The following is a 25,060-nucleotide window of genomic DNA, read 5'->3' as shown; positions in this document are numbered from 1 at the left end:
TTATCGGAAAGGAGATATCACTAAGGATGGTACCATGATAAGGGAACCAGGATCTGATAATGGCATCCCAAAGAAATCGATATCGTAGTGCGTTTGTTAATTTTTTTTTGTCTACCTACGTTGTATTACTTGTCGATGTAATTGAAGTCGGTTTTTTTCGTTTGCCGGCAAACACAATTATTTTTTAAAATGCCGTAATGTGTGTTCTAAAATATTAAATAATCTACTGGACTATATGTTGGGTATACTATAATGGTATATACGTCGTAGAACAAATTTAGCATTAGAAAGACGGTAAATGTTAATTAATTTTGCAGGTAATAATGGGTGATAGAGCGGCAGCGGAGCGAGCGTGTAAGGATCCCAACCCTATCATAGACGGAAGGAAAGCCAACGTCAATCTAGCAATATTAGGAGCAAAGCCCAGAGGAAACATAGCACCAGGTATGTTTTAACTGATTTTATATAAAAAAGGATGTGTGTATGTTTGTTCTTTGATGCTAGAACTACTAACTTTGTCGGTGGATAGTGGAAGTACCTAATTATAACATTGGCTACTTCTTACACAAAAATTCTTAAAACATCAATTTTGAACACATTGTTGAATGCTTACTTTTCTCAATTGTATTTTTGTGACGACTGATTGAAGGATTTTCTAATTTACATCTGTCCTAACATATTTGATAAGAAAATCTACCTATGTAGAGTTAAAATTGTGTGTCGAAGTGAATTCCTTCTCACAAAATATCAACCACAAAATTGGCTGTTGTAAAATTTTTAATATTTTTAATCTTCTATTAAATTGAGACAGAACGAAGGTTTAAGTAAACTCTGTAATATAGGTATAATTTTTGTAAAAAGTATACGTATTGGATATGTTATTTCGATTATAATTTTTCTTAATAGCTATTTTTAGTAATTGCGTTTTCTTATTAGCAACGCTCTGGGTGCAATATTACATTGCATGTGCAATCAGATGCGTAAAACGTGATAAAAAGGTTATTATTTTTTCAAGGGCGTTGTGTATAATATAGAAGAGCATACAATGTCTTCGAACACGGTACGATAATTAGAATACGTTTACCGTTAAGAAGGGTTAGTTCGGATAAAAGAAATCACGAAACCGACGACGGGATCTTATCACGGCTCAACTGTTACAAAACATTTGTAAAACGATCTTTTTTTGCCCGATGTTCACACGAAACTTTTTTTTAATATACAGTTTACTTCACAAAAGAGAGCTCGTACGTCTCACGATGAAAAAACGCGATCGCTTTGCGTGTGACAACGCTCTGTGGGGGTCATTGGTGTACACGTGATGATTACTTATGGGATATTAATTAAGTCATTATTTTTAATAAATTCCTTATTAAGTTCTAAAAATTATAATGAAAATTGTCCTTTGAGGTTGGGTTATCAGGGTCAAGTGATAATACGACCAAAGTTAGTTTATTTAAGTACCTCCCAACCTTCCCATGAAAACTGCCAATTTGGCAATTATTCGGACTAGTATTATGACTGACCGTTTTATTGCAAAACAATAAAATTTTCATTAGCAGAAAAACGGGTTAGTGATGCCAAAAAGTAAACGCAAGCACACTATTTTACTAGATACTAGAGTCATTGTACATAAGCTTGGAACGACTAAAATGATTTCAAAGCTATAAGTTTATTCATAAATTGTTAGTGTGTATATGTGTATGTGTGTGTGGGTGTGTAATTGTGTATGTGTGTAAGTTTTTCTTTTTTTCTTACAAACACATGTTTTGTTGTTTTTCACAATTCATAGGTATGCGTATTTTTAGTAAAGTAGTAACGTTTAAAAATTTGTCCGTAAAACGATTACCTTGACGATAATAAACTTAAGCTATGGAACTGTATGAAACATATTAGTCAGCATCAATAAAATTCAATGCTTATTGATACGCATGAGTAAAGAAGCCAATTCATTATTTTTGTATACGAGTATTCGTAGCTCACAAATCATAACATACTGTAACTGTAATAGATACACATATAATTATATGGTTTCAGAAATAACATATTATTGTACAGGACATCATTCAAATCAAATTCAAACAAGCCGTCTGAACACACTATTGTTAGATTTTGCAGCAAGCCTAGTTGTTACACGTCGTTTTTGAATTAAAATATTCATTCTGCCCTACAAATTTTAGCATTTACAATATTTATGTGATTAAATAATATCATTCAATATTGCAAAATCTATCGTTATCAGGTGTTTGATAATATTTTATCTTCGAGTACAATGCTTATCGCTCCAGTTAATAATAAACGAAAATAAAATAATTATATATTCTTAATTGTTATTTGGTTAACTGCTAATTTGTATCTCTAGTCGGAAATACCTATACTAGAATACTTATAAAAAAAGAATCAGAAGTAAATTTGCTATAAACTCCTTGCTACATATCTTCTTCTTCTTTTTAATACTATGCGATGGGTTTGGATACGGTTCTCCATTGTCTTTAAAGATTTTTACTAATCTATAAAATTGCAAGCGTATTTAAATTTGAAAAAGTAGATAAATAAAATTATAAATTATAAATAAATAATTTAGCGATTTAGAGCCAATAATTTTTTGCTAAACATATTTTTTCTGTAGAAGCTTATTTATTATTATTAATATTGAAAGTATATGTAAAGTTATAATTATCAAGCAAAAAACTAAAACTATGTATAACAGACACTCATATCAAACCTACTCATTTATTTACTTTTAAATTATTTTTAAAGTCACAATCCTTCAGACATCAATAGACTAAAAATTCGTTGCTCAATACATAATATCATAATTTAAAATAATAGCTTACCATTAGCGTGTATGGTAATGACTGGACGTCCCTCATGCTTACCATCGTGTTGACATTTATGACTTCTGTTCCGCTATTATAAATCATATCATGATATTTTATAGCCTATTACAATACTTCGAAATTATTTCTATGTCGTTGATGGAATTATTAGAATCATTTAAGTATTTGGAAGTTATTAATTAGAGAAATAAGTAATATTTTTACGCTGGTTAGCTATAGCTTTGTTTATAAGCCTAAATTTAATATTATATAATTTAAAGCCCTAATTGTTATGTCTGGATTTTTATTTGGATTTTAATGTCAGTGATAAGGGGTTTTACTAATTTTAAGCAAACAAATCGATTCTCTATTTATATTATATTAAATTACTATATTTATAGTACTACTACTTACTACATGATATAATATGAAGTAGAGTATATAAATCTGACAGTTCTATGGTAAGTTCGAGTGTTTTACACCGGTGACGTGTTCACACCATGATTAGCGGAACAATCCGCCCCTCCGGAAGTCCCTAAACGTTCAGGGCCGGAAGCTTGTAGGAGGCTCGTTAATTGATTGGACCTGCACGCAACCCTTGTAATGTTGCAATTGTGGTGAAATGTTGGTAACACTTCAATTTATGAACCAACTGTTGGTTTGTAGATTTCAGGGTTAAAATGATACATTATTAAAAATTTACTGTGAATTTTAAAATAAAAAATTTAGTTTCAAAATCTGCTTTGATGACACTGGTAACTGACAATGAGACACAATGAACACATTCAATTTTTTTTTGTTTTTGTTTTAAGAATATATAAAAACAATCTTATTTTCTATATAATTTCTTAAATTTTTAATATAATCTTGAATATGGAAATATCAATGTATATAAATATTAGCTGACCTCGCAAACGTTGTATTGCCATATATGTTATAAGCCCCCTTAACCCCCCCTCTTTTTATAACTTAGAGGTATTAAAAATAGATGTTGACCGATTCTCACTCCTACCCGATATGCACACAAAATTTCATAAAAATTGGTCCAGCCGTATATACTACCTGACCTAGCAAACGTTGTTTTGCCATATATATATTATGAAAATTTAGTGTTGTATGTATTTTTTGATGCTAAATCATAATAAAATAAAAATAAAATAAATTATCAAAAATTTTTTTAGGGGTGGACAACCCTTAACATTTAGGGGGATTAAAAATAGACGTTGTTCGATTCTCAGACCTACACAATATGCACACAAAATTTCATGAGAATCGGTACAGCCATTTCGGAGGAGTTTAACTACCAACACCGCGACACGTGAATTTTATATATATATATATATATATATATATATATGATTGATAGCTGATTTCCGTTATAATATTAAAATCTAAATAGATAAAGTTTTGATTACGGTTTCCTTGCAAAATAGTAAACGCATTTATTGATTTTATCACATACAGTCTCGATGTATTATTATCTTTAATGGTGATACCAAATCATATCTTGATCATAGAGATATATTATTTGCAAATGATCAATCTTATCACGGTTCTTTATCTAAGATTATCAACAATTGCTAACCACACTATTATATTTACTACCTACTTTATTTTATTGAAACTGTATAGTTTACTAGAATTACTGTCTGGTTTTATAGATGTTTCGTTCTGTTTCTTTACTCTGTTCTGTACCCGTTAGATTAGTGGACTTGTCAATTTGCTTTTGTGTGATATTAAATATAAAAAAAAAGTTTTTGTTCAGTTAGCAGAGTTATAAAATAATAAAAGTTTTAAAATAAAATTAGCCTAAGTTACTCCTTATTATATGAGCTACCTGCCAGTGAAAGTCCCGTCAAAATCAGTCCAGCAGTTTCAGAGAGTAGTAGGAACAAACAGACAGACAGACAAACGGATAGATAGATAGACAAAAATTGTAAAAAATATTATTGTAGTATACGTACCGTGTAATATCCATAAGCATTTAGTAAAAAGCGGTTATTTAAATATTACAAACAGACATTCCAATTTTATTTATTTGTATATATAAATATCGCTCCTTTATCTTATTTTAGCTGTTTCAGAGACAGATGTACAGACATATAGACAAATATTTTAAAACGTTTTTATAAAAAAACAATATAGTTTTTTAAGGCGTATTTGTATAAATGTAGCCTATATCTGCACTCCCGACAACATCCTCTATATTCCAATGAGCCCGGACAAATAGAAAGACAGACAGGCAGACAAAAATTTTAAAATCGTTTGTTTGTGTTTTGGTATCGTGTAAATGACTATATGAACTTGAAAAAGCTATAAAGTTTAATAAAAAGGATTTACACGAATACTATTTTTATTCATTGTTTTAAGTCTTTAAACAATTATAAATATAATTTATTACTATTTATAACAGCAGCCATAAACTATAACGTAGAATACGGAGCTAAAAGCAAATCTTGTTACACTATGAAAATAGAATTGCAAGCGTGTTTGTTGTTCGAATACAATCATTAAGTACATAATTCAGACAAAAGAATTGTCAACCTACCTTTGACTACAATGACATGCACAACATACTTCCTGAATACAATTGTAATTGTACCTACATTTGATAACAGCTATACGATTACCTGAAATACCTGCTATCTAATTAAAAACGAACAGAAAATTACTGTAAACGACTCGTGATAGTGTACTTAATCGAATTACTGACAACTCCAGTAGTTCCAAGTAGTTTTTTTAACGCTATCTGTTGATTTGAAGTTGAATATAGGACACGAATATTATCTATTGACGGCTTAAGATAACTCAAATGTTTAAGTTTTAAAGAATTGACCATTTTATTGGTGTGTCGGATTGCACCATTTTTTCTGCAAAACGATATTTGATATTCCCATTAAAAAACTTGCCAAAAATGTACAACACAATTATTTGATAGATACAAGATATTTGTAGATAGTGACAAAAAATACTCGCATGCTACTGCATTGGCATTTCACAACGTTTTTCCCCCATGTTTTATTTTATTTTTTCCTGATTATACAATCGCTACCATAAACTATGTATATATAGTAGAAATGAATACTTCGCCGTAATTGGGCTGCTCTTAACAAAGCAATTACCTTCGCACCTATAAAAACGCTAAATACTTAAGAGATTTGATGGTTATCATGAGAATTCGAACGTTAACGAGGCTTATTACCAAAACTAATTTAAAACCGGGTCCACCAGCAGATTCCTATGATTAAAGAAGTGTGAAAATTGCTGAAAGGACTTGCGTCATAACAGCTATGTTTCGCGGACTGTTCTGACTGACTCTGCGAATTGTTCGCGTTTTGCGGCCACATGCGTTAGCGCGGGGCTCGGGGGAAGAAGGGGGGAAGCGTAGCACAATGGGTGCGGGCGCGCATGACGGCCACCTGGCCGTGGCGTACCGGTCCTGCCATATGCCCGTCCCCTGTAATGCACCGTGCTGTACCCCTGCTTAATGTACGTTAGGGTATGGACAGAGGACGTTGGGAGAATTTGAGTCCGTTATTCGTCGATTTTATTGAACAAAGCCGCGAGCGATTCAGAGTATACAATTGCAAATAGTTTAAGGGTAGAGATGCGAATAAATTTGGTGTTATTTCTCTTTTAAGTTATAAAACAAGTTACTATAATTTGTCAAGACCGTGTTCTTAATAATTCTTATCTGATGCTTTATCTTGTTGTCACAACATGCAGTTGAATTTTGAGTCGTGTTATTTGTTTATGAGCCGAATACAAATACTTAATACAATATTTTAAACTTACATACCAATTACAAAAACTAAAAAAATGTGAATCGTCTGGAAACCGATAGAGTAAAGAAAAGATACCAAATACCTTTCACGAGAAAAGTTATCACAATCACGACGGTTTATTAAACAGATTGCAGGCGAGTTATTGCGTTTGTTGACAAAACTTCGAAAACTGAAACGATCAAAAACCGTGTTTAGTCTATGTTTCGTGAGATCTTAGGATGACGACAATTATTAACAATGTGTTTATGCTTACAATATGAAACGCTTGATAATTAAAATACTGCTTTCAGCGTACTCGAGAGGAACTTGTTCCCACCCTAGGGTTACTTTTTGGGACCTAACGCGTTTGTCTGTCGTATTAGGTATTACAAAAGACTCTTATACAAGAGATGTCCGTTATAGATCTGGTTTCTAAAAAGATATTTAATGCAAGTAACTGGTTCTAACCGTTGGACGACTAATAATCTCATCCGGCTTTGACGAGTAACGTGTTACTTGCGATTTTTTACCTGAACAGTTTTTGTTTAATTTGCAATTTAAATATCATGTGAAATAAAATACTTGTAACATTCGAAATTAAATGTTTGAGACTTAAAATTAATATATGCAGGGACACCGTGAAAATGAATAAGGAACAACAACAAAATGTTTTTGTAATAATTTTACTACTTTATCGTTAAAATCTTCACTTAACTTTTTTAATTTTTCATAGAAATCTATTTATCGATAGATACGTAAACTCGCATCTATCTGTCTTCAACACACACCAATCTGGTTTAACGCCAAAATAAATAAGCATTAATCGTAATAGTCTTACGATATGAATTCGTTTTAATCGTAATTCTTAATCTAGCTTGAATTAAATCTACAAAAACAGACCGTTTTGTCTTCATTACAGCTAAACATTTTATGGGATAAATGTTTTTGTTAATTTTGCTAGTAAAACAAATGTATAAAATCGCTTTATATTGCGCGTTTATATTTTTCTGTGGAATGCTGTCGTAAATTCAATTGTCTGTTTCGTGTTTGATTAGGTGCTTTAACCCCACAGCGCTGTGCTCGTATATTACAGAATGTGAAAATAATTTCACGTCACCGTGCGTTATATTGTTTATACGATTTTACTGTTCCGCTACTAAATATTGTAACCTAGTTTCTAAATACGTTATATCTACAACCACGGGTGATTTCAGCGGCGCTGACGTCGAATATGAAAACATTGTTAATGTTTTATTATATGGGAGTGTTGATGAGGGCCAAACGAGGCACTTGTCCAAACAGACGGACGACACGATGAATTATTAAGTTACTTGCGCACCGAAAAAAATCGATTAACGCCTATCTAAGAAATTATCGAAATTGCCTTTGAAATATGCGTCTCTAGCGTCCTATCTTAATCACTGACGTCTTTACTTTATTTATAGTACGAAGAAATTTTAAATACTTTGTTCGAGGTACAGGAAAAAGTGCGATATAATGTGTTAGTGAAGTATGCAAGTCATCATTGATTAATGAAGAGTTCAGTTTGTTAGATGTTTGCAGAGGGGTTAGCCCTGTGTTTGGCATTGCGGATCGCGTGCGCCGCTCGCCCTTCGCCGGTGCATTACTTATGCATGTACCGCGCGTCTCCCCGCCTTCCGACTAACTGTCAGCCCACTATTTTTAATTCGGGTTTAGGATACAAGCGTCGAATGCACCGATGAGTCCGCACGCGCCGGTTGCCGGCCATCACGATCGATACGAATGCGAACAATTCTTATTTGTCTAATTTTCAAGGTACAATGAACCTTGAATTTTACGTTCATTATATGATTTCGTTTGACAATTAATAATTGTTGCGAGATTCTGAATTCAAAACAAAAGTTTTAATAACACCATTTGAAACCATTTTGAAACAGATCGATAGCACAGCGTGTCCACTATAATTGAAGCGAAGCCATAATAGTCTGTTAGCTTAGCCGAACGACCACGCGACCACGTGATCGTATCTGACTTTACTGTAATCATTACTTATTTTATAGTAGAGAACGGAAACATGCAATTACTGTTATTACGACCGACACCATATTGTCACAGCTTGAATGTGATTTTGGCTGTAAAGAATTTAATGGTATTATAAAACGCTCACATAACACGTGAGACTGTTTAAAAGGTTAAAATTTTAATTTAATGACTTAATTCTTAAAAGGGACCAAAACAAATACAGATATAAAAACAAATATGTACCTAATATTAACGAACGATAACAACGTCTTTTCCAATTACATTATAAGTTCTACCCATCTTATTACTTACATTCATATTGAAGTCTTATATACAGTTATATATATGTACATACGTTTGATATGTTTACTTTACTGTAAAAAAATAACTTTTATTGACTTTATTCAATAAACTAAAACTGATAATAACAATTATGATTTAATTATATTGATACACATACATTTTCACGGTTTATGATAAAACAGTGTTGTTTTAAAATTCTATAGCTAAATAAATTACAATTGGAAATAAATATAAATACCTCATTCACATGAGGTAAACGCCCTCTTACTCAATACCTTTTTTGACTTCGCCGTTCACAGATAAAAAACCTAATTATTTAGCGACGGAATTAATGTCGTCAATTTAATAAAAAACAGATAAAACATAAGACGACGTCGCTGAACTAATAACATCTGAGTTTTTGAACGCGTTCCAAGTACATAATAGTATCTTCCTTGTATTGCGGACGTATGGCATGTGTCCCATTAGATGGAATCGACGATAGACAAGGTGCTCACACTGATTAAAGCGCAAATACCTAATTTAGATTCTTTTATTTTTTTCTAATTGAGATAGAGTAAATAAATTGTGCTCTGTGGCTACGGCAGTAAAGAATATATCCACCCCCTCTCTTCCCGTGAGTGTCGTAAAAGGCGACTAAGATATAACATAGTTCCACAACCACCTTGGAACCTAAATAGCCGACTGATGGCGGGATAACCATCCAACTGCTGGATTTGAAATACACAGGCCGAAGATAGGCAGCAGCGTCTTCGGTGCGACAAAGCCAGCTCTGCGGTTAGCAACCTGCCTGCCTAGCTTGGTGACTATGGCCAAAACACATGACTTAACGCCATTTTTGTTGCGAATAAAAAAAATAATATATTGTATACAGTACTATATATCATATATATATATATATATATAGTATACACAACAAAAACGAAGAATATTGTTACTGTAATCTACTATGTAATTTGATATTATTTTTTTTTCTCAAATATAAATACATAGAAAACTAAACATTTTCTGTAGTAATATAGTGAACACTAAGGGTGTCAATGAGGTTTTCAACGGAAAGGGAAGTTCATGCTGCACCTATTGTTCTAGTGTTGTTAGCATAGGCTTGAGTGCAGCAGTTCCGCCCTTCGCACCATGAAACGCGATCCCTAGAGGCGACATCCGCAACGAAGCCCTATAATCCACCTCCATTGCAGATTACCTTTCCACCATGGCGCATTGATTATAAACCGTTTAAGTCTGACGATTAAGCCGACACTCGACGTGTTTACCTGTTTAAAGTTCCTTTCGTGACGTAATGTCGAAAACAATTTTTTATGCTTAGTCATGTTATAAGAATATATTAGTTAGTAAAATGTGTTTTTCAGTTTTCTTTCGAAGTTCCAATTATCATATAGGTACCTATTGAATTCTTTAGTTCTTCAGAAGTTCCACAAGAAACACGTAGCTTTCTTCGTGTCTTAATTATTATTTATGGACAACAGCTGGCGAGCAGAGGTTGGTTGAGCGAGGCACTCCGTCCGGCGAACGACGCGGTTATTTATAAAACAAGAGTTGCGTCTCGTTTTGTCTTCGGCTGGCTCTTTATTTTGTCTAAATATACGCAGTTTTGGGAACGTCGCCGCCGCCTCAGCCGCGACAACGACGCTGGCGACGCGCCAAAACCACATATTTTCTGATCAACTTTTCTTTTGAGCATATAAAGCAAAAGTCCTTGTTCTAAGCGAATAAGAAAGAAAATTTTTCAGTGGCGTAACAGTTCACAAAATTATATTTATGTAGATAACGATAGGTACGTAATATGACTAACCATATCCACCAATATGTTTTGAACTTAGACGGTGACTAACTTGTCTAAGACCGTGCACGTGTTTTCCAAAAATAATTGTCCCGGGTACTGACGAGTTAAGGGGACATAATTAAAAGTTTCTTTTGAATGCTATAAATTTTTAGATAAAGTAGATGGCATAAAGTGTGAGATATAAATTGATCAGATCAAAGGTAGGCCACCGAAGTCCGAACACGCTGTCGCATGCGTTAACATTTCAGTTTGGACACACAAAACTAGGCCACGACTGGTCTTCGTCTATTCTTGTGCTAGTAAACTTGCACGACATATTGATGCTACATTGTATTAACTCTTGCTTTTTCGGTACACGCGGCAACGCAGTTTAGTTGTGAGTCTTGGATTATCTGGGATGTTTGCATAAACCTGAAATCGTAAACAGGCTTTAACGATTGCACACAGTCATATCAGAAATGCTTCTATACTAAAATGTGTTTATAGTGTATTGTTATAACTCTTTTAATATTTCATTCATTAAATGTAGATATAGAACTATTAATTACACATTACTTAAAAAGGCGAATAGGTATAAATAATGAATAAGGCATATAACCAAGTCTGCTCCACCAGTGCCGCACGAGTCTAAAATCGTATTTCCGTAGAATCCTTACAAGCGTCGTTAAGCTTCGGTGTCGGCTTTGCAGTTCGTCGACCCGTGCTTCGAACTCCTGAAACCAAGTAAAAACATTAAAACAAAGCGTATTTACTTTACCGGGACGTGTTCGGCCGTTTTTCAGGAGAGACCATGACTAACGTACGTGGAAATCTGCGTCATACGGCCACGACTAGATCGTGTTATATTTATCGCGTCGAAGTTGTTTTAAAAAACTATTGTGGTGCCAATAATCGATTACAGGTGAAGCCTAACTAGGTCACATGCGGTCAACAAAAAGAGCATCGCATTTAGGCCGTGTCACAATGATATAGACTGAAAAAAAGTGAATCAGATAAGGCTTATGGTGGACAGTGGTTCGACCTCGGCCGTCAAATGGCATGGCATCGATCGAATTGCGGCGGCACATCACGCGCTCTTGGAACACGCCACCAACCCTTTCATTTTTAAGGGTAACTAGTATCGATATCGTTGGCTTGTCTTCAATTCGTGTCACGTAGACTCCAATTGAATATTATTTTAAAATAACCTCAAATAGTCAACGTTATGACTTTGCTATAGTTTATCATTCTTGTAAAACTATGTCTACAATATTCTTTTAAAATTATGTATGATTTCACGAAATATGAAGACAAAATTTTATTAATAATTTGATAAGTAAAATAATAATACATAGTTTTTAGTATGTATGTACTGATTCGTATTTATGCAACTTTATAATTTTTGATCTTATAATTCTAAGTTAAACCTGTAATCATAATCTATAGTCATTTAGTTTACTAAGCTTTAAAGCTTATCATAATACTTTGATAATATGAAGCGACTCTTTTCTTTTAATACTTCTAGTCCCATAATTAAAACAACTTATTATGTGTTATATGAATTCAGTATTATATTTGATGCTACTTTCCTCTACGTAATATTATAACTCTGTTCACAAAATATTGAGCTACTTTTGTATAATTATGTTTTTAATACCTTTTTCTTACTTTCTTTTTTTTGTATCGCAGGGGAACCTATTTACGGATATCCAGGACGATAAACCCATCATATAAGGATATTTTTTTAATACCTATTACATCACGCAAAAATGATTTCGTATAAAAATATAAATTTAGTGAAAGGAATGATGTGAGCATCAAACCATTTAAATTTTAGCACTGAACGCGTGTTCTTCATCCCACATGACTATGGCGAAATAATTTCGTCAAATTAACACAACTAAAATCAATACATCGTAGAATTGTTTGGTACTGTTGTAAGTGGCATGATTAAAATAGACATTTCAAATTACAAAAACTCCGACAGGGCTGAATTTTGCTAGAGACCTTAAGTACACCAGTAGGACTAAAGCGCAAAAAGTTCCCACCGAGCCCATGTGTGCTAAAAAAGTTATTTAAGGTCAGAGGTCAAAATTTTTATATTTTGAATTTCAAAAACAGTCAGTTTTATCAAAAATATAGCCTAGACGAAAACTGTAGATTATAAAATTATCTACATAAAATGGTCCTTATACTTTTTTGCAGCAAATTACCGATTTAATAAATTATAATTTAATTTGTATTGATGTCATCTGCCGGATTGCCACTATCTGATACTTAAGAAAAGTATTTGTAAGTACTTTACTACCTACCTAATACCGTACTTTTCTTTAGCAAGAGTCACGCATATTAATTTGTATTCAATGTATTCAATACACGCTTTTTTTATTTGATTAAAATTAATAGTTCTTCTAGTTAATCTTCAAAACGGAATTTGAAACAAATATTTGATTGATTTATTTTTATTTAATTATATAGGAAGCCTTATTTTTATTTTACTATATAGGAAGCTTAGATTTTATAATATAAAAAGTTAACCGTATAATATTTTTTATTATACTTTGCACTTACTTATAGACTAACTCAACACATCATTGGAAATGATTATTATAAAGAGAAAGAAAAAACAATTCGTCTTAGGTGGGAGAAAAAAAAATAAATAAATAAAGTATTCTAATTATCCTATCTACAGAAACAAAATTAAAACAAGAAAAGAATAAAATATAAATTTAAATTAGCATGAAATAAAAATTTACTAAAACGAAATATATTATCAATTTATTTAAACTATCATATTTTTAAATTTCATTTTTTAATAGATAACGAGCAAAGAAATAAGTAAGTAAATGGAAGTGGTATTAGTTTTTTTTTTTTTGTCGGAAATAACAGTAATTTCATTTCAATTAGGTATATGAAAAAAATCATTCAAAGGCTACAAAATAAAAAACCAAAACAGATATGTATCAAAGCAATTTTGTAATTTTAATAATATGAAATTGTATTTTATTGAGAATATTATTAGTAAATTTGCTATTTCAATATATGAAGGTCAAACATTATCAAAGCAGCTGAACCGCGACTTCATCCGGGGCCACTCCGGACGCGACTCGTTGTAATAGCAGGGGAAATTTCACCATAACAACAAACCGGACATAAGTCACGCTTCTATGATTGTTAGACGTTCATCATCGATTTGTTATTAAATATCAAATACGGACTTCAAAATTATACACTTCCTAACTATCATTTGCATAACTCGTTCAAAATTCGTCTTGTGAAGTGGACTTCAGTCGGTGATCCGTTGTTAGACATTCACGTTAAGTGTCTTGATGGTAACGATGTATAAGCCAATTATAGCGGGTGCCGTCTTGTCAAGAGTCGTGCTCCTGGACGCCGAAGCCCAGGCGGATGGCTAGCGACCGAAATAGACGCCGCCTCGGCTTAACAATGCAATAAAAAGAAATTAACATTTCTGTAGTCGCCTGCGCTAAGTTGACTCTTGTGTCATTTGGATGTAGTCCAATCGTATATATTTTAGTTTCAAGTCCTCTCTAGCCACTTCCGTTAAGTGGGAATGAAAATAGCACATTTTGAGAGGGTCTGATGATAGATGATATTTTTCCAATGACATACTTTTAAAGTCGAGCTCGAGGAAGTCAAACTCATTAGTGAAAATTTTTGTTGCAGGATTTGGGTTAGCTGCGGCCGCGGCGGGAGTTCGTGCCGGCTATCCTACAGTTCTGCCAGCGCATTATGGGTAAGTTTAGATTGCCCCTGTCACCTTTAACGCATCTGTATTGCATCAATGTTCTATGGTTCAACACTTCGATATTTGCCAGCACAAGCGGCGCCGCATGCCGCTTCAAATACATCTCACGAGACAAAAATCAGACATAATCTACTGATAGGTCTACTGATAGGTTTTTTAACTCGTTTGACTCTACCTAACTAATACGACGCAGAGAAGATACTTATATAAATGCGTACATTTTTTTTCTAAAAAGTTAATAGTTTATAAACTTCGTAAAGTTTATAATTAAACATCACGTTGCATTGGAATAATTCATGTTTTATAATTCTGAGAGTTCTAGAAACTAGGCAAATAGGTAAGTAAAGAATGAATGGTAGTTTTACAGCGTCAGTACAATAAGCTGAGCTGACTTTTGTCTCGGTAGATGAGGAGAGCGGCGTCTCCGGACTGCTAGCGGCGTGGCGGCCGGCGGACCACACCTAGACTAAATAATCAAACATTTTCACATAGGTATCTATATGGCAAGCGTGAGCGTGAGAGTGGATTTTTCGTTTTGGGTGTGAATTAGTCAATTGGGTTTTAAATGTTTACGTTTTGAAGCTATATCGTTGCATGGGCGGCGCCGGCGGTCATGTCGCGCGGGCGCCGCCCACCGCCGTCACTATTCGCATCGTTCTCGACACTCAATGTTTTCTTTAATTTTATGTTTTATGCCGTGTTCGTGTAAGATTTTGTTGATTTGAATTGAGTTTTGTTGGTGGTGGATTTCGTTTAATACACTTACTAAGAACTAAGTAACCGAATTTCCCTTGTAGCCTGTGGCGCGCGGGTTAAATATTTTTATTAATTATTATAACCACGCTTATTACATTAAATTTCTACTAAAATATCGACCACACTAAATGTAACTATATTTATTGGATTAAAAAAAATAAAAAGTTATAATCTTGAATTAGAAAATATTTATCGCGAGAATACTAAAGATATATGAAATTTTATATTCGAAGATAAAATAATTCAGCGGGTCACGAGTTGACAGAACCATTTGCATTCCGAAGATCATCCTTAAAAGCACTAGCGAATTGTCAAAGTGGCATGAATGATCACATTCAAAACAGTGTAGAATTATTATAAATTATTATAGAGGCAGAGCCATGGGCTTCTAGTTCGTCGTAATGTTAATGGTTCTTCAGAAGGGATGTTCTGTTACATTTACCCGCGAACAAATGTTTTACAGAAGAGATTTCGCTCTCAATACAAGTACTTGTAACAAAGCGTTTTCTCAGTGTTTCTCCGCCGCCGTGTCAAATATACCAGTATTCGATTTTTACCAATAGAAACATAATGATAAATTAAGTTGTTTCAAGATAAGGCTGTCACGGTGACCCAAGCCACCACAAACGATAAACCCTTTTGACATATTGCCTAATGTAAAAACAATTAATTGACTACACCAATACACATCATCCATTCTGAACATCAATTTTGTAAAAAGTGAAGATAACAATATTGTCCTTGGCTTCGTTTTTATATATTGGATTGATTTAACTATCCTCGTGGTTCGACTAATAGTCTTAGGTGTGCATGTAAGTAATGACTTTCATTTAAAAGTTAAAGTAGGAGTCTAACAGATAATTAGGAGTGAATAAAATTTAGTTTCTGATTGTAACTGTAGATGTGACAGCTTGTGTGACGTTTCGCCAGTTTTATATTGCTCTTTACGCGTGTTTTTCTTTGTACTTATAATAAGTTTTTTTTTGTTGTTCCTAGACATCAAATTAAATTTTAACCTTAGTAGCATCTGTCTCGTGATTTATAGACTATGTAATTTGATACAGAGTAGGTATTGCACTTACGAGTAATATAGTATACCACAGGTGGGCGGTTTAGGCGGGCGGAGCCTAGAGTCGGGCGTGCATGACGCATGCGCGTATCTCTTCAGTCCTCTACCAAGATAATCAACCCCGCTATAAATTTCGATCATCCATCAATCCGTCTCTATTGACGTGTATAATGTTGGAAAAAGACAAACGTTCTATAAATGTGAACTAAGTATCGTAGTATCTGCCAAGAACCCTTTGTAAACGCTGACGCAGCTTACGACAAGCGCTCTTGAACAGACTTGACCGCCCGCTGTTCTTGTGTAGTGGGAAATAAGCGGATTCGGCATTTCCTTTACATTTTGTGATTTTTTCGTTTTCCTTTAGTAAATAAGTATGCATTTCGTATAAAGATTAGTTTCCTTTTAGCAACAACATTATTAAAATATGGAAAACTGTCACCATACATTATATGAGGATTAAAATAATTTAATAATACATATTAGGCATATATATATATATATATATATATATATATATATATATATATATATATATATATGCCTAATATGTATTATATGTATTGTATATATATATCTATATATATAAGTAATCATTCCTATAAGTAGAAAACTTTTTCATGGCATATATAAATGACAGAAACCTTAGCTGAGAATATAAAATTTTCATCGCGTTTTAAAATATAAGTAAAACATTCGAGATATACGGCTATTTTCGTTCGGACGGAGTTGATATCGCTAGCACATTTTTAACAGTTTTTTTTAACTTTCCGGCCAATGACGCACGGCGGCGGTTCGACCGCGACAACTTTTATGTATCGCATACTTACATAATATATAACCGTTTATCGATGTCTACTAACATAACAAGACTAGATGCTCGTACCAGTCAAGGTTGCAAATGGGGCTAGGTACTTATAGCGTGTGATGACAGTTTTGGAACGTGTTCATTTTGCAAATCGATGGTTCCTCACGAAACGATCGCTTCTATGGAGCGTCGTGAGAGGTCATCGCGGGGTCAGGTTGAAGACGTTTGAAGAGTGTCGATAGCTCTCGACGTCTGAAGCCTGTTTGCTCGTTCGTGATGATTTTGAGTAATGGATGACGATAATTGGCAGGTTATCCCCGGGATACGTGTACGGTGCTCCTAGTTATATGGGGACGATGAGCGGAGTAGGAGCGAGCGTGGGCACTGGAGCTGGTGGACTTGTTCAGTTGCCGCAGTTGCAGCACGCGGCTGCTGTAGCTGCCGCCAACCACCTGTATGAGTACCAGGCGGCTGCGGCCCAAGGGGCGGCCGCTTACCAACAGCAATATGCAGCAGCTGGATTCGATCCCTATGCAACCGCTGCAGGTTAGTGATTTTGTTACAATATTCATATAGGTTTATATGACATATATCCAAAACCTGGAGCGGTCCGACTGGGGAAATACCTTGACTTTACACAAGGTCACCGCTAAGAATACTGCTTTCAAGCAATGTTGTGTTCCTGTGGTGAGTAAGGTAACCAGAGCTTCCGGGGGATTGGAAGTAGGATCAGCATTGCGCTTGTGAAGCTTCTGGGTTGCAGAGGTCTATAAGCTACCGTTATCTTACCATCAGGTGCGTCGTATGCTTGTTTGAACCTAGTAGTATAATAATTGTGTTTGCTCGCAAACGAAAAAAAAACCGACTTCAATTACATCGAAGAGTAATACAACGTAGATCGACGAAAAATAGTAATACTTTGTTCGTATTCCATATAACGCGACATTATAAAATTGTAGAATTATATAATGTTCTACTGTTATTTCTAACATTTTGTTAGCGATTGTAGGCAGAAATTTCATAAAAGGCCCGTCGTCGATTCGCGCGAAGCGCTGACATCGCTTATTACGGCGGGTTTTTTAGTTGAAGCGGATTTATATTGAATTACGGTTTATGTCTTTTTTATTAAAAATATGTAATGTTCATGTTTTCACACAGCTCCGATGCACAACTGGAGTTTACCCCTTCAGATCAACTGTCTAAATAGGCACAAAAAGGCTTACTAGTCTAAGAAATATATTATTACTATATCAAATTGTAAATAAATGAATGCAATAACGCCATCTATCGGAACCTAATTGCGTTATTAGAAAACGTCTGAACGCCATCTCTAACAAGGTCATTCGTTCAGTAGATTTTACTGTTCAATTTTTTCATTCCGGGGCCATAAATGAAAATCGATTCTTAAGGAGAAAACTCCAAAAACAGTCAAGTAAATACGCCATATCAGATATAGCTCAAAAAGTTCGAGTCAAATCTCAATTATATTTAAATGACATGACAAGCACCACCTATCGATTAAAAAAAGAATCATCGATATCGGTCCACCCAGTAAAATAGTAATGAGGTTAATAAAACGTTGGTCGACGTAAAATAGCCAAGTAAATACCCAGTATTAGCGATAACTCAAAAATTAAAAGCTCAAATATATTTATAACGAATAAACTGCTACTCTCTACTCTAGTGGAATATTGTAATTTGATCGATAGTGAACGAAGTAATTTCATTACATTTTGATAGATGGCGTTGTGGCAAAGTATTGAACATGACCACAGTCGTCTTAACATCGTCATGTAAATACGTGTCATCAAAGATTACTCAAAAATTGCTCATTATATCTCAATCATATTTAAAACGGACGACATGACAAGTATTAGCTTTTGATTTATACAAAAAAGATCAAAATCAGTGCACCCAGTAAAAAGATATAACGTATAATACAACGTAGGGTGACGAAAATAATGTCAAGTAAATACGCGTTATCAAAGATTAATCAAAAAGTAGTTATCATATCTCGATAAAATTTATATGTGACCACATGATAAACATCAGCTTTCGATTAAAGTAAAAATTATCAAAATCGATACACCCAGTAAAAAGTTATTGCGGATTTTCAAGAGTTTCTCTCGATTTCTCTGGGATCCCATCATCAGATCCTGGTTTCCTTATCATGGTACCAAACTAGGGATATCCCCTTTCTAACAAAAAAAGAATTATCAAAATCGGTACACCCAGTAGAAAGTTATGTGGTATAATACAACGTAGGTCGACGAAAAAAGCGTCAAGTAAAAACGCATTATTAGATATAATTCAAAAAGTAGTTGTTAGATCTCAAATAAATTTAAATGGGACCAATCGGCACACACCACCTTTCGATTAAAACAAAATTTGTCGAAATCGGTCTACCTGGTCAAAAGTTCTGATGTAACATACATAAAAAAAAAAAAAAAAAAAAAAAAAAAAAAAAAAAAAAATACAGTCGAATTGAGAACCTCCTCCTTTTTTGGAAGTCGGTTAAAAACAAAAATATCAAAAATTTATACATACTCTTGACAAAATTCGCTTTTTTATTTGCCGAAAAATCATTATTACATCACCGTAAGTAAGATGTTTCAATTGATTTCAGTAGCAGCTGCCGCAGCGGCCAGCGGAGCCGGTTACGTTTCACCTTATTACGCCCTGCCCGGAGGCGGAGTGCAAGCGCCACTGCTTCCACCGCTTCCGTACCCACCACAACTCCAAGAAGCTCGTATGCAATAGTGCATTAACCTAAACTATGGCTGCAAGTGATGGTACCAATAATATTTTAAAACAACTTTAAACCTAAAGCCATTACCAAAAATGCGGTATCTTAAATGTGATGAGATAGAGTCAGTATTGAAATTTAGTGAAATCCTGTCGTCCAGTAGGTGGAAATGTGGTTTCCTTACCGCAATAAATAAACGAAAACAAGCAGTATCATATCACATCAAAATACGATTTGTTTCAACCAAATATATATTAAAAATGACCAAAGCTATAAGCTTTTCAACTAGTTATAAGACATTATGAGGGTACTTAGATATGCCAGAACTTCGGTGAAAGATTTAGGAAATAATCAAATAAGAAAATTTATAAAAGTACGTTTCGTAAAAGTACGTTAGGTAAAATAAATCAAACTATAGCAAATAAAGGAACTATTTGGATCTAACTCATGAGGTGAATGTAAAATGAGACAATCAATATGCGTTTTTCAAATTAGAATCGACCGGCGGGCACAAAAGTGAGGCAAATAGAGTTTTTACTTTAATCACGCCAATTCTTTTGTGGACACAAAAGAGCAGTTATTAATCAAACATTCAACCATGTTCTTGTTTTCACTTAGTGAATTGTTAGTAACAGATAAGTCACCAGATAAGCACAATAATTAGAAACAATGGTTATTAATAATTAACTTAACAACAGTTAATGTAAATTAATCTCGACTTGAGCAACCCATTTTGTCATTTTGGATTGTTCTGTAACTCTAAAGTTACTGGCCCTACTACGCGTCCTTAATAGTTACAAAGTGAAAATAAGTCTGGACTGTAAAGTTTGTATGGTTACCGCTACCGGTCACAACTAGCAAGAAAACACGTATTGTGACGTCTTTAAAAACTTTAAATAAGTAATCTTCTAACTCGATGATTATTTATTTTAGGTAATTTGAAATGAAAAGAAAGTAGTCATTTACAGTAAGTTTCTTTATATGCGTAGTAATAGTTAATACGTAGCTACGGTAATATTTCTTGCCTCATTTTTAGCTTCCTAAAAACAAACCATATTTTTTTACCTATAGCATATTTTTAAATCTATTATTAGGTACATAATTTATACGTTTGTATTAAACTATACTTTTCATTAAATATAGATAAAAGCAAAGAGCTGTCAAATGACAATAATCATGGTAAATGTCATTGTTAAGCGAAAAAAAAAAAACGAAAGATTAGAAAATGCTTTCCAGAGTTTTATCGTTTGTCCTTTTTGCTACAGAATTTAAGAATATATTTTTCTTCCGAATACCTTCCTTTCTATTGATTTTTTAAAAAAAAGGACCTATATATTATTAATGATTATTACTAATGATTTTGAGAAATCGCCGAACATATTGTGATGGAACGATGATGAGTGTTTGGTACCGTTTGTAGATAAAAAACTATTACAATGATAACTACTTAAAACTATGCAAGTAAAAATGTATGATTCTTTAATGGAAAACATATTTGTCATTATATTATTTCAGTTTCTCTTAAAATCGTTCATATATTGTTTAATTATATAAACCGATAAACATATATAAAAATGGCTGAGTAAATACGAATGTCACTAAATCTTACAAATCTGGCTTGGTTTCAAGAAAGCCATTAACGTAAACAAAAAAATTCTAGATAAATATATTGTAATAGGGAAAGGTTACAATGTTACAGTAATTTAGCTTATATTGTGTCTGTATTACGCGTCCATATTGCTCAATACGTCCTAAGATGGACTTGGTTTAGCTTAAGGTTAGAGGAGAGCAATAAAGGGCTTATGTATTAATTAATGTAAGTCATTTACTTTAATATCGATGTAAATCACACTAATATAGGCCCTCGTAAAATTACTTTGTTCTCCAAAGCGGTATAGGGTACTTATTAGTTAGAATAAACCAATTACTAGTCCATATAATATTAATTATAATGAGTTTTGACTTCCGCTGGCCGTTATTTTATTAATTTTATTCAAATAACAATTATAAGTATTTAAAGATCTTTAAAACTTATTAGAAAAAAGGGTATTTCGGTTGTACAAAACTTTGTTACAAAGAAATAATTAAAATAGTAACGGCCATCGTCGTAGTACAAGCAAGTTAAGGGCACTAGAGATAGAAGAATCACAGAAAATATGTAGATGATAAGTTAATTTTAATTATTATAATATACTGTTATTCGTAATTTATTTTGTTGATATTTGTAAATCTACATGTTGATAACTATTTATTATGTGGAAGAGTAATAAAAATTGTTGAATATTTATCGAACGGATCGAATCTCTTATCGCGGCAGTCTGAGTTAAAACCACGGTTCGGTCCAATATATTGAATTATACACACATTAATTATAAGTAGAGTATAATATTAGACGTGTACCAAAAACATGAACCATGTTAGCCATATACGTGGCCATCTTGCCTTAAAATATTTTAATCTATTGTATAGATCATTAACTAAACAAAGAACTATATACTGACCATGTTATGACATATCATAAAATCAGATGTATGGAATATGAGCTAAAACGAGCCGAACAGTCCATAAGTGCATTTCATTCAAAGTAATATAAGCACAATTTATTTATGTATAACTTATATAAAATGTGAATTCATAATAAAATAAAATACCTAATAATTGTTATGATTAATTTAAAATTATACTATAATGTACTTAATTTAGGATAATCTAAAATGAAAAATAATTTTATAAGGTATAATTTTGTGTTTTTTTTCTTTATCCTCCTTTAAATATAAAGTTAATAATTGTCATAGCATATAGCATGTAGCTGCTCGATGTAGTGACATTTTGTAGAGTGTAAATATGTCTGGGGCTATTTAAAATTTTAGTTTATGAAAAGAATAAGTAGGTCGGAAATACTCGTTAAGTTGGCGATCGTCCAGATTAAAAACAAACTGTAAAATTGTCTTTCAAAATCAATGAGATCACCGAAATTATTACTGAGTAAAGTAGGTAAACTTCATCAGATTAAAATAATACGATTAATCTGGAGAAAGTTTTAAGAGATAAATTTATTTTAAAAATTTTAGTTGTCTATGACAAAAAAATATATTTTCAATCTTTTACTACTAAACTCGTAATAATAATCATGAAACCACACATAAATGCATTTTTATAACATCTCTGAGTACACCCTTAACAATGGCAGTTTTTATAGTGCCGAAATATCACATAATTCTATTTGCTCGCTAACGAAAAACAACCGACTTCAATTACACCGACAAGTAATACAACGTAGATCGACGAAAAAATACAAGTAACTACGCGTTATCAAAGATTACTCAAAATGTAGTTATCAGATCTCGATAAAATTTAAATACGACCATATGATAAACATCAGCTTACGATTAAATTAAAAATTATCAAAATCGGTACACCCAGTAAAAAGTTATGCGGATTTTCGAGAGTTTCTCTCAATTTCTCTAGAATCCCATCATGAGATCCTAGTTTCGTTATCATGATGCCAAACTAGGGATATCTCCTTTCCAAAAAAAAAAGAATTATCAAAATCGGTACATCCAGTAAAAAGTTATACGGTATAATACAACATAGGTCGACGAAAAAAGCGTCAAGTAAAAACGCATTATTAGATATAACTCGAAAAGTAGTTTTAAGATCTCAAATAAATTTAAATGGGACCAAATGACACACACCATCTATCGATTAAAAATAAATTTGTCGAAATAGGTCCACTCAGTCAAAAGTTCTGAAGGAACATACACTAAAAAAAAAATACAGTCGAATTGAGAACCTCCTCCTTTTTTGGAAGTCGGTTAAAAATACTTTTTGATTTTTTTAAATAAACATATCAAAAATACATTTATTTCTAGTATATACGTTTTATTTCTTTGACTCTTACTGCAGGCTGTTTAGCAACCTCAGTTCAATTGATTTACCTTTACTACAATTAGATTTTTCGGATTATGCAAAAAAATGGTAGTTACTACATACTGATTACAAAATATCAAACATTGTTCATTATTATGAGGTTTTTATATGTGATGTTACCTAAAGTAATGATGGTTACCAACTTTTTGCTTTCCAAAAAAAAGTGCGATTTTCGTCGTTCCATAGGTTTACTTACTTCAGTTACTACGTTTTAATGGATTGTAAAATATATTGTCAAATGTCGTAACCCACAAAATATTATTTTAAATAAACTTTAGGTTAAATCCATTTAAGATAAGCTATTTAGCAAAAAATCATAAATATAGTGTCAAAAAATGGCAACTCTAGGTCCATAAATACGCAAGTTATGATTAAAATTAAAAAAAAACATAAAGTTTTTCGGCTCTGGTGAACAATTGTACTTTTGTGGATTACTATCTGTTCGCTTTCTAGCGTCGATATATAAAATTAAACAATTTTTTTTCAAATTGTGTTGCTTCTACACTATCCGAAGGAACTTCGTTTCTACCTGGTGTCCCATAACACCACATAATTTTAATTACTTTTTGAAAAGTAAATTTAACCGCTTTGAAGTAACAAAAGGCTAATAGCCCTCATTTTTATTTTATTTTTTTGATTAGTAATGTACTCTTTAACTTGTGCGAGAGGTAGATAAATAGGTGTAAAAATATTCATATGGTATCACTAAGGCATGTTTAGACTCATTATTATTCTTCTTAGATCGACCGGCGTGCAAAAGAGGCCGATGATAACTTTTCTTTTTTTGTAGGTATATGTTTTTTCATAAATACAAGGGCTAGGTGTTAAAATTTTACAAAATTTTAATGTGGAAATATAAAAAGTTATTGTTTACTCTTAATCAATTTGTTGAAATACATGTATAGTTGAATCATTGTAATATTCAAAACATTTTTATGATTAAATTTTAACAATATAGGTCTGTAGACCAATATAGGTCTTATATACAAACGATATAATATAATTTCAAACAAAAATATTTATTAATCAATTTCGAAATTTCAAAACAAATCTATTAGATTGTATTATTGTAACTTACTATTGTAATCAATAAAAATCATAACTAAAAGCCATACAATTATAAATTAAATTTAAAGAAGATAAATAGAAAATTCAAGAGACTAATTGTAAGCTGCACCGTATAACACCTTCGTGTCCTCTGTAAGGGAATGTAATTTAAAAAATGTGTCAGTGTCAAGTGACGCAAGCGTTTGTCAAATGTCAAATAGGCATTTCGATTTTTGTATTTGTTTTTAAACATCGTGTTAATTTGGTGTTA

General features: G+C 32.8%; 1 protein-coding gene and 2 long non-coding RNA genes across 4 annotated transcripts in view; 2 read left to right on the top strand and 1 right to left on the bottom strand.

The window, feature by feature from the left end:
* The window catches only part of LOC123655706 (RNA-binding protein 24-B-like), a 33,298-nt gene extending 10,746 nt beyond the window's left edge, over window positions 1-22,552 (top strand). The window contains exons 2-5 of one of the 2 annotated variants that reach the window (XM_045591470.1): window positions 318-444; window positions 14,355-14,424; window positions 17,377-17,612; window positions 19,696-22,552. In XM_045591470.1, the coding sequence (XP_045447426.1) occupies window positions 318-444; window positions 14,355-14,424; window positions 17,377-17,612; window positions 19,696-19,826 (564 nt within the window). In that variant the 3' untranslated portion in view covers window positions 19,827-22,552. Of the gene's footprint in view, window positions 1-317; window positions 445-14,354; window positions 14,425-17,376; window positions 17,613-19,692 lie in introns of both variants that reach the window. The other variant, XM_045591462.1, reaches the window with a different exon arrangement.
* On the top strand, window positions 9,293-10,246 carry LOC123655853. The gene is made up of 2 exons (XR_006743457.1): window positions 9,293-9,376; window positions 9,977-10,246. It is a non-coding gene; the product is annotated as an uncharacterized LOC123655853 (long non-coding RNA).
* On the bottom strand, window positions 10,818-11,510 carry LOC123655858. The gene is made up of 2 exons (XR_006743458.1): window positions 11,446-11,510; window positions 10,818-11,099 (listed from the first exon to the last, which is right to left on the bottom strand). It is a non-coding gene; the product is annotated as an uncharacterized LOC123655858 (long non-coding RNA).
* Window positions 22,553-25,060: the final 2,508 nt, after the last annotated feature.

This window comes from Melitaea cinxia, chromosome 1 (genome assembly GCF_905220565.1).
Source record: "Melitaea cinxia chromosome 1, ilMelCinx1.1, whole genome shotgun sequence".
Classification (NCBI taxonomy): Eukaryota; Metazoa; Arthropoda; class Insecta; order Lepidoptera; family Nymphalidae; genus Melitaea; species Melitaea cinxia.
This window is presented reverse-complemented; position numbering and strand designations above follow the sequence as displayed.